The sequence below is a fragment of the Macrotis lagotis genome, chromosome 4 (genome assembly GCF_037893015.1).
Source record: "Macrotis lagotis isolate mMagLag1 chromosome 4, bilby.v1.9.chrom.fasta, whole genome shotgun sequence".
Lineage (NCBI taxonomy): Eukaryota > Metazoa > Chordata > Mammalia > Peramelemorphia > Peramelidae > Macrotis > Macrotis lagotis.
This window is the reverse complement of record NC_133661.1, coordinates 181,134,580-181,145,413: the sequence shown is the minus strand read 5'-3', so window position 1 is coordinate 181,145,413 and position 10,834 is coordinate 181,134,580. Positions and strand designations below refer to the sequence as shown.

Here is a 10,834-nt window from a genome sequence, read left to right as displayed (position 1 = left end):
TTTCCAGTTCTTATCCCTATGCCCATTCCCCCTTCTCTTAACAGAATTCAGCACATTCTGTGGAGTGAGGAACCATGCTGTTCACCTGTGGCCCATTGATCCCTCCTTATATGTGCTTCTAATAAAGCTGAATATATTATTCTAGATATTCCAATTTTCATTTTCCCCATGCTGGCTGCCATAGGAATAATAATTTTCTTTTACTAGTATTGAAACTACCTCAGAACCAAAAACACTAAGGCTAAAATCAACAAAATATCTTCCTTGTGGTGAAGTATAAAAACCACCAGGAATTACTCCTTCAGATTTCGCATGCCTCTTCACTGGCGGTGAAATTGAACCCATCTGAATCAATGTGTAAACTTGATGAATCACCCTACCAGGCTATACTAAGTAAACTTCCTTTTGTTAGCTGTTAAATGATTGAGTGTCTCATTTCATTCCAATCCTAAATCTGAGCCATCAGGTTGCCTTGAGTCAAACCTGGCTTTATATCATTGAAGTTCCTGCTTTTCTAAAACCATTTACAAGATCCAGGGAATATTAGCTCTTACAATACTTTTATTTTACCTGTCAATCTCTTTGGATTAATTCAAAGGTGCTAGATTCCTGAAATTGGTCATCCAATCATCTGCCTTAATCAGGACCCAGGATTTCATTTTTGATGAGGAACTTTCTCTATCAATAGAGGTCAGAACTTTCTCTGCAATTTAGTCTTAATGTTGTCTGGGGGCTCTCAGAGGTTAAGTGACTTGCACAGGTCATAGAGTCAGTAGGTATTTGGAAGGACAGGTATCCACTAAATCAAACAATCAATTATCTTATCTCACTCAAGGAAACTACCTTTGTCGGGTTAACCTCTATTGAATTGGTCAGTCAAAGGCAATAAACTGGGTGGGGAAACTGCTTGATTTTGAAGAAATGAAAGCCAAGGGATGAAATAGTGACTCTACACAGGAAAAATGTATTGAGATTGGCTGGGGAAACTTAGCAGTGTCTTCATAAGGAACCAAGGACCAAAAAGAGAACCTGAGGAAAGGCAGTTTGAGAACTCTACAAAGAACTTAGAAGAAAACTGTACTGTGGCAAACTTTTATAAGCATACCACAGAGGAAAAAAGCACCGCCAACAAAAAGATTTCCAGGGGCTGCAAGTTACTGTCATTGCCAGATTGCTCTAGGCTTGATTTCCCTGTATTCCATATGTACTTGTGGGAGGGATATTTGGTATCTACTGGTTTTGCTGTGCCACTTTGGTAAAAACCTTTTCCTAAATGTTAATTAAGTCCAGCTGACTAATTGATATTAACTAATAATCACAGGGGGAAGCATACTAATGTTAGTTTACAAGCTATAGTTAGAGAAGCCACAGTCCCCTTCTCCTAGAACCCTGAGGGGGGAAAAGCATTAAAGATTCTCTAGGCAATTCACCTTCACAGGGCCTTGGATGTTAGGGGAGGGAGCCCCAGAGCATGTCCTTCCAAACTCCAAGGCTGGTTTGCTGTATGTATATCATCTCTTAAATTAGGTTATAAACTTCTTGAGGGCACAGGCTCTATAAATATTTATTAAATTAATAACTTGAATTGAGTTCTTTATTATCCCAGAGACCTTTCCCCTATTTTTGATTTTCATTTTTCTAACTACATGTTACAAAAGTCTTTCAACATTCATCCAACTGCAAATTCATAAGTTATACATTTTCCCACCACCCTCCCTTTCCAACCCCCATCTCACAGTATGGTGAAAGTTATACATGTACACCATGTTCAACATGCCCACATATTTGTCATTTTGTAATATGAGGAATTAGGTAGGACTAAGGGAAAAGAAAGAAAACCATGGGATAAGAAGAAAAATTTAGAGAGGTTTTTAAAAAAGTGAACAAAGTATCCATTCAGATTCTGTAGTTTTTTTGTTATTTTTTATTCCCCAGAGGTCTTTTCCATTAAAAGTAGGTACAAGAATAAAGAAAACAAACCAAAGCAAAAGCACAAATGGTATTAGAATTCACAAGAATCACAAAGTTTGGGGGCCAGAATTTGGGTCATATCCCAAAAGTTCTTCTTACCAAAAATCTCTCTGGCTGGGTGTGGTGGGAAGTCAGGTGATATAATGAAGGACCCAGCTGAATTCTTCACTTAAAGAAGAATAAAGGGGTTGCCCAAGAGTCCAGGTGTCTGGAGAGGGATTAATTTTTCTTAATCAGATTTATCAAATTCAAATCACTCCTTGTTCCATGGCTGATGATTGCAGCAGAATAGAAAGCAGCTGTGCTAAGTCTGGGAAGACAGAAAGTCGTGCCCCTTCATCTTGTTTGGCTGGTAAGATCAGAATTTACTGGAATAGAGGGCTATGATCCATTTGGGGACTCGGAGAAAGCTGGGCATGTAAGAGGCCAGCCAAGCCAGTCTGGGAACCTCAGAAAGCGCTGATTGCAGGGATAGAAAGTCAGAGACAGGACGGCCTGGGAAAAAACCCACAAAAACAGGGTTAAGGGGATTAGACATTCACTTCCTACCCTTAAGCTTCCCCTAACCTTGGAGGTGGGAGCAGGAGGAGATAAGAAAGACAAAGAAGGAAAAGAATGGGTGGGAAATGGAGGGAGGGGGGAGAAGGAAAGTTTGAGAACATAAGGACATTTCTTCCTTTACTTCCTTGCCTCCCAGCTTCTCACCATCTACATCCTTGAAGTCATATTTCCTAGCCAGATCACAGGATGGCAGAACTCGACCACTCATTTGCAGGATATTGGGATCTGAGGAAAGAAAGCAATTAGTATATAGAGTGAATGGGGCAGCCTAAGGAGAAAGTATCAACTTAGACATTTCAGGAGAGTGAGTTTCTAGTTCCATGATTATCAATGTCTCTCTCTATCCCTTCCCTTTAGGGAAAATACTCTCTAGTAACTAATATCTTAGGGTCTGGGAATATTACATACATGTTTATCAAATTAAGATTATCTATCCAGTAGAGTTCCCAAGGTCCCTAACAATATTATTGGCTTTCCTCTTGCCCCCAAAGGCAAGAGGACCCAGCTTGACTCCTATTAGTCTACAGATTCCATTGATGTTTTTGATAGCAGCAGATACTTCTCCCCACCTCCAAACCCATCAATTACCTGTTGCCAGGGCCACCACACATTTGCCACTCAGCTCCGGGGTCTCCCCAGTTAGAAAACGTTCTTTCAGCTATATTGAATGATCAAAAGATATGAACTATTAATCTAACAGCAGCATCCCAAGTCTACCTGTTAATGTCATTCTTTTCAGGGTACCTCAAGTAGCTAAATCAGGGCTGGGTCAGGGATGGAGAAGAATGTGTATTCTTCCCTCAGAAAAGCTTATATCTAGGGGCAGCTAGGTGTCCCAAATAGAGCACCTCCAGCCCTGGACCTGAGTTCAATTCTGGCCTCAGACACTTAATTACCTACCTGTATGATCCTAGGCAAGTCACTTAACCTCGTTGCTTTGTAAAAAGTCAAGAGGAAAGAAAAGTTTATATCTGAGAAGGGTTCTTCCTTGCCCTTCCCCTCAGACAATGTGCCCCATCATGCTGGTTTCCAAGAGTTCCCACAGTCTCTCTTCTAGATCACAGATTTAGAGTTGAAAGGTACCTTAGTAGTTTTCTGTTCCAACCCTTATTCTACATAAAAATAAACTGAAGCCTAGACAGTTCGAGGTTTACAGAAAGAACAGGTAGCAGAACTAGGATTTCAACCCACCTTCTCTGATTCCAAATCAAGCTCTATTAAGAGAGCCAACAATGCTTTATCTAAACACTGTACTCTTTTATAGCCTTACCACAGTACACAAAGGGTTTAGTAAATGTATGCTGAGTGGAAGCTGAATTAAGCCTCCTTAAAGCTGAATCTAATGGTGCCTCTTGGGTTCTGTGCAAATGAATTATGTGGATATAACGACCCCCTGCCCTTTTCTTACTGACCTGATGGCTCACAAGATCCTTTTCCTTGTTCAAATGTTCTGTCATCATCTCTGTCTTCACTAGTCCTGGCCAAAGAGACACATATGCAATACCATGGGGTCGTAGCTCCTGGGCACAATCTGATGCCAACCTATCACACTATAGAAGGAAAAAAAAGGATAGAAATGAAAGCCAAGACCATCTATCTTCATTCCATTACTGTTTTTCCAGCTTTACCTATAAGCAACTCTGCCCCCAACTTCAGAATCGTCCCTGTTTTAAAAAAACCTGACAAAACTCTTCTACCCAGAAACCCCTAAATTATTTCCCTTTCCACAGCTTAATGGAAATACCCCCTTAACTGCAGGAAAGAGTCTGAGATATGGGATTTTTTTGTTTCCTGAAAAGTCCAAAAGGGAAGGTTATATATGAATGGTCAGTTATTCTTTCCAATATAGTGTAAAAAAAAATGTGAAGGTAATGAATCAAGTTTTTGTCACCCATTCCCAGCCAAGCCTTCAGATTCTCACCGCTGCTTTGCCTACACCGTAAGCTACATTGAAGAGATACTGCAGCCCACCAAGTGAGGAGATGATCACGATGAGTCCTCGACCAGCAGGAACCATTAGTCGGGCTCCATACACTGAGCACAAATAGTGACCTCTGAATGGGAGAAGTGAAGCACAGATGGTAACCTACCTAAGTGCATGCTTTGGTTAGACACAGAGCAGGTAGACAAGGGCCTGGGAAACTAAGCAAGTTCTTTTAACTTCTCACTGAGGTTGGTGGGGCCCTCTAGAGGAGACTTTATTAATCTCATTTTCAAAGAAGTTAGCCTAGACAACTTAGATTTCTCTCCTTAAAGACCTCTAGAAAAGGAAGCCTAATGCCTGTTCTTGGTCTCCTATCTTAGAAGATCTCATTTCTCACTTTCAGGATGTTCTTGCCTGGTTGGAATTTCTTTCCCTTCTGTTATACTTCCAATTCTTTTTTGTCCCCATTAGACATGGAAAACAGAATTCTATAGCAATAATAATGTCAACATCTGCCTAATACCCTAAAGTTTTTTTAAAGTACATTAAACATATATGATCTCATTTAAACATTACAGTAACATTTTATATAAATAGGTAAGATAGTGAAGAGAGTTATGACCTGAATTCAGATGTTCCTGCCTCCAATTCCCACAGTCAATGCACAGTACCATGATGTCTTTCAGTAAATTGATAAATAGACACAATTTGGGCATTTAATATCCAGAATAAACTTGAAATGCTGTGGTTTCTACCTCAACCCAATCTATGTGTACTACTAAAACCGGACAGAATATATTGCCATGATGGAGAGGAGGTAAAGGGGAAGATGTAATCACAGGCTAATTTTAAAATGAGGAAGATTTGATATAACACTATATTTTCTTCAATTAAAAAAACAAAAAACAAAAAAAAAACCCCAAATCCAAATTAGAGCCAGCAAGTAGACTGGAGAGGAGCTAAGTATATTCTTGATCTTATTCCTTTGGGGGAGCTTTCTAGATGAGTGTTAGTAAAGACAAATGGTTGGGAGGTTGAAGGCTCTTTCAGATGGATGAAGAATACACTGAAGAATAAATAAGGGTATCTGGTGGGCCTCTCAGTGGTGAGAGCAATAGGAATGGAAGGGAGCAGTGATGGGGAAGCAATAGGGCAAGCACAGAATGATGGAGAAATAAAACAATGGATAAAGTTCAGACTGACTGAAAAGAAGGATAACTGGTCCCTTGATTATAGGGTGGATCAGAAGCTGTACTCACCGGAGTCCTACATTATTGATATCATCCCATATAGAGGCTGGACATTCCCAGAATGGCTTCTTCAGACTGGAAACTATGGCCTAAAAACAATGAAGAATGAGATGGCAGGTAGGGAAGAGGATGTGACTTGAAAAGCAGAAGTCTCAAGTATCTAGTGATAGGAGTTGAGGCCAACAGGGTCTAAGGGTCAATAAAAAAAAAGAATTGGGTCTGGAATTAGAATGCTTAAAGAAAAAGTGGAATCATTGGTCTCCAGGGAATCAAAAGAAGGGAGTTTCAGGGGACAGTACCTGGACCCCGGCATAGGCATTGTTGACTAGTATATCCAGTCTTCCATCTTGTTCTCTATCCACCTTTTCAAATAGGCTCCGCACCTCATCTTCCTGGCTTGAATCACAAACCACAGGCACACATCGACCCCCTCGGGATTGGGCCTGGGGTGGGACAGATCCAAGAATCCCATGAGCACATATCAACACTCTCTTCACTCCAGCATCCTACTGAGGTTCAACTCATGCACCAAGTCCCACCTCCCCACTCAACCAGTCCTAGGCCAGCAGATCTGGGTATCTGGGTAAATGGAATAAAGCTACCCCCTGGTGCCTGCACAGGGAATTGCAGGTCGGTGAAAGAATTCCTGAGAATTCCAAGGTTCTCAAAGGATTATAGCTGCAAGGGCAGCTAGGCACCAGCCCTGAAGTCAGGAGGACCTGAGTTCAAATTCAGCCTCAAACAGCTAATAATTTCCTAGCTGTGCGACCTTGATAGGGCAAATCACCTATCCCCACAGTCTTGCAAAAATAACAAAAACAAACAATAAACAAAATTATAGCTGTAATCTCATGGACACATAGATCTGACACTTCAATTGTACAATTTGATTCATCATTGCAAAGCAAAAAATGGTCTGAGGAACACTACTCTAGGATCAACTATAAACTCTTGTTTATAAACTATAAACTCTTTACAGTTTGGTCCCAGTCTATCTTTCCAGCTTCATTATGTAGTCCCAGCCAAACTGACCTTGCTGCTCCTAACATGATAGATCACTTTGCCTTCTGGTTCTAATAATCATGGCTGTTTTCATTACAATTTCTTGAGTTGCATTTTTTAGTTTTTTTGTTTTAATCAGTTTTCAGAGTCTTCCCCACCCTCCCTCCATGATTTTTAAATTATGTCTACTTTGCAGATCATTTTAAAATATTAGCTATATTGCATTTTCTTCTATTTTTCTGTCTTTTGATCTTTTTTTTTAATATTCCTATCTTAAGGAATCATTGATTTCTGTTTAATTTTCAGGGTGCTCATGACTTGTATAAGATTTACCACTCTCTTCTAAACTGTTCTCTTTCCAATTTTTTCCTAAAGAGATTTTAATTTTTTAACTCTTTTGCTTAATTTGTTCTAGGTGTTTATATGTAGTCCCTGTGGAAAATCCATTGTTTTTAAATGTTTCTCTTCCTTCGGAGAATCTCTAGATTAGTAAAAAATTTTGATATTTATTGTTTTCCTTGATTTACTCATCTCTCCAGCTATAGTTCCTGAATTGGAGCTTTTAGCCAGGGCAGGCTCTATACTCTGCTGCACTTTTGAGTAGATGATTGATCCTGGGTCATATATGGGCCTGCATTCACCTCCATCTCTTGAACTGGGGCTCCGTGAATCTTGAAGGTTCAGAGGACTTGTTCTTCTAGAGTCTCAGAAAAGAGAGTGTGGGGACCTCAAGCCCAAGGGGGGAGGGTGGAAGTCCTGGTTTGAGGACTGACACAAGATGCTGCTCATCCTCCCCCTCCCCCACTGCTGTCTCCTGGGGCTTTCTGACCACTGTGTTCTTGGGGAAGCTTGTGCTACTGTTGTTTCTCACAGAGCTTTTCAAATCTGGATAGCTCCACTGGGCAGCTACTCTATGCTTGTTAACAGGACCCTTTATATTTCAGGGAATTTAAACTGATTTCTTGTCCAATTGTGAGGACACAGTACACAATAGCCTCACACTGAACTGCCTGATCGTTATTCAGTCTGGTACAAACATCAGGATTTTGTTGGAATAAGTATGGAGGAGCTGGGGCAGGCTGCTTACCATTCCAGAAGTTATCTAGGCTTGAAGTGGCTTCCTTTTCTCCCTACACATTATCTCATTTGGGGAAATCCATCAGCTCTCAAGATAATGATTCTCAAGATCTATTTATCTAGCCAGGATTTCCCTCGTGACCACAGTTCTTACCTCATTAGCTGCCCAGTGGATCTCTCAAAACAGATGCCATTATCTATTTCCCCCTAATTTTCTTCTCTTCCACACTTCTGTTTTACTGTTGAAGGTACTACCTAGTTACCTAGGCTTGTGTCCCTGATATTATCCTTGATGCCTCATTCACAATGACCTTGCTTCCAACCTGTTGCCAAGAACTGTTGTTTGCCATCATGTTTTTCTTTTTATTAACTGTTATCTTGTGTAATTCACAATCTATTTGAACCTGCTACTTCATGGAGAAAGTTGTAGGACCAGTAGGCTTATAAGTTCTCTCTCTCTTTTTCTTAAAAGTGAATGGAGGGGCAGCTAGGTGGCGCAGTGGATAGAGCACCGGCGCTGGAGTCAGGGGTACCTGAGTTCAAATTCAGCCTCAGACACTTAATAATTACCTAGCTGTGTGGCCTTGGGCAAGCCACTTAACCCCATTGCCTTGCAACACCCCCCCCAAAAAAAAGTGAATGGAAATTGTGCAGCTGAATGTAAATTTTTGGTCCTTCTGCAACTGAGAAAGCAATACAGGAAAAAGAAACCCTACTAAAAATTGCCCTGGCAGAAGAAGGTCATGGAGGCAAGCCAAATGGCCTGATTTAGAGAGGTAATTGAAGATATGGATTGAAGGGCAAAGGGCAAGTGGAATTCATGTGTTCACCAAGATGGTTCAGCATGAGGCAAGAAGAACTTCTTATGAAAAGTGAATGATTTCAAAGGACACAATTGGTGCTTCAGATTCATGAAACACAATGGACTAAGCATGAGTACACCACCAGACTTGTCCAGGGAGTGCTTGTGGTCAAACATTGATCAGAGCACAGGCAGGAGAGTGGTCAGAGCCTTTCTTGAGACAGATTCCTCATCAAACACAGATGAGGACAAGCTAATGGATGGGAGTTTTGACAGTGATGAGGATTTGTATGAATTTCATGATAACTTTATGCAATACATTTTTTTTTCAAATTTCAGGTCCCCAAATTAAGGTATGTCTTATACATGGGGAAATAAGGTATCTCTCTATCAGGTGTGCTCTACAAGCTGGAGCACCTTTCCCCTAGATTCTCCATGTACTGTCACAATCTTTGGGAAATGTTGCCATCATAGGGGAGAAGAAAATTTTTTCCCTTATCACCTATTGCTACTGGCCACTTTAGTAAATGACTCCTAAAATATTTAAGGCTTTGAAACAACTGATTCTCAGCTGATAATTGAGGGAAGGAAGAAGTAGGGAAGTATTGCAATGGTCTTAGTCTTGCCACTACACACACACACACACACACACACACACACACACACACACACTCCTTAGAAGTAGGTGCTCCCTTCTTTCACAAGATTAATATGTAAATATGTTTTAACACTGCTAAATATGTATAACCTATATTAGATTTACTCTCTGACAGAGTGAGGGAAGGGGAGGAGGGAGAAAAATGTGAAACTCAAAACTTTACCACAAAATGATTGCTGAAAACTATTTTTGCAGGTAGTTAGAAAAATAAATGGAGGCGGCTAGGTGGCGCAGTGGATAGAGTACTGGCCCTGGAGTCAGGAGTACCAGGGTTTAAATTCGACCTCAGACACCTAATGACCTAGCTGTGTGACCTTGGGCAAGCCACTTCACCCCATTGCCTTGAAAAAAACCTTAAAAAGAAAAAAAAAGAAAAATAAATGAACAAAAATAAAAAAGAGTGGGTGCTCCTAGAACCCTGAGGAGAAGTTGTGTCCTGGCTAGGGAGAAAAATGTGAAACTCAAAACTTTACCAAAAAATGACTGTTGAAAACTATCTTTGCAGGTAGTTAGAAAAATAAATGGGGGCGACTAGGTGGTGAAGTGGATAGAGCACTAGCCCTAGAGTCAGGAGTACTTGAATTCAAATATGACTTTTTTTTTTTTGCAAGGCAAATGGGGTGAAGTGGCTTGCCCAAGGCCACACGGCTAGGTCATTAGGTGTCTGAGGTCGGATTTGAACCCAGGTACTCCTGATTCCAGGGCCGGTGCGGGTGCTTTATCCACTGAGCCACCTAGCCGCCCCCAATATCATTTCTTAATAAACACCTAGCTGGGTGACCTTGGGCAAGCCGCTTAACCCCACTGCCTGGCAAAAACCTAAAAAAAAAAAAAGAAAAAAGGGAAAAGACATGAACAAAAAAAAAGGAGTGGGTGCTCTTGGAACCCTGAGGGGAAGGGAGGAAAAATATTTAACTCAAAACTTTACCAAAAAATGACTGTTGAAAACTATCTCTGCAGGTAGTTAGAAAGATAAAAGAACAAAAAAAAAGGAGAGGGTGCTCTTGGAACCCTGAGGGGAAGTTGTGCCCCGGCTAGGGAGAAAAATGTTTAACTCAAAACTTTACCAAAAAAATGACTGTTGAAAACTATCTCTGCAGGTAGTTAGAAAGATAAAGAACGACAGAAAGGAGCGGGTGCTCCTAGAACCCTGAGGGGAAGGGGTGGTCTTGGGCCACTCTGCTGACTTTGCCCCCCAGTCTAACCCCAGGGCTAATCGCGCTGGGCGGGCGGAGGGGCAGGAGTGCAGGGGCGGCGGCTCACCTCCCGAGCGGCGGCCTGCAGGGTGTCCGGCCGGCGGCCGGTGATGTAGACGGTGGCTCCGGCCTGGCAGAGCTGCAGGGCAATGCCCCGGCCGATGCCTCTGGAGGCTCCCGTCACCACGCACACGCTGCCGTGCAGAGGGCCCGGCATGGCACCGGGGGGCGGTCACCTGCGGAGGGGAGGCGGCACGGTGCACCGGCGGCGGCTCAGCAGCCTGGGCTCCGGGGGTGAGGGGAGGAGAGCGGAGGGCGCGTCTGCCGCTGCACCGGGCCGGACCTCGGTCTGAGGAGCGGCCGCGGCTCGGCCCCGCCCCCGCCCCGCGGGCG

At 42.2% G+C, this 10,834-nt stretch overlaps 1 protein-coding gene across 1 annotated transcript; it reads right to left on the bottom strand.

Annotated features, from left to right (window-relative positions):
- Nucleotides 1-1,883: 1,883 nt before the first annotated feature.
- Nucleotides 1,884-10,814, bottom strand: DHRS1 (dehydrogenase/reductase 1). The gene is made up of 8 exons (XM_074234785.1): nt 10,509-10,814; nt 6,006-6,149; nt 5,716-5,795; nt 4,454-4,586; nt 3,945-4,082; nt 3,121-3,190; nt 2,677-2,757; nt 1,884-2,466 (listed from the first exon to the last, which is right to left on the bottom strand). Exons 1-8 carry the CDS (start codon nt 10,656-10,658, stop codon nt 2,330-2,332), a joined length of 933 nt encoding a protein of 310 aa, XP_074090886.1. The 5' UTR covers nt 10,659-10,814; the 3' UTR covers nt 1,884-2,329.
- Nucleotides 10,815-10,834: the final 20 nt, after the last annotated feature.

Excerpts from the sequence above, each read along its gene's own strand:
- DHRS1 (XM_074234785.1), bottom strand. The coding sequence starts at position 10,658 with ATGCCGGGCCCTCTGCACGGCAGCGTGTGCGTGGTGACGGGAGCCTCC. Across the intron at positions 4,587-5,715 it reads ATCAATAATGTAGGACTCCG|AGGTCACTATTTGTGCTCAG; the intron begins GTGAGTACAGCT and ends TCTCCCATTCAG. Across the intron at positions 2,758-3,120 it reads TGTGGTGGCCCTGGCAACAG|ATCCCAATATCCTGCAAATG; the intron begins GTAATTGATGGG and ends TTCTTTCCTCAG.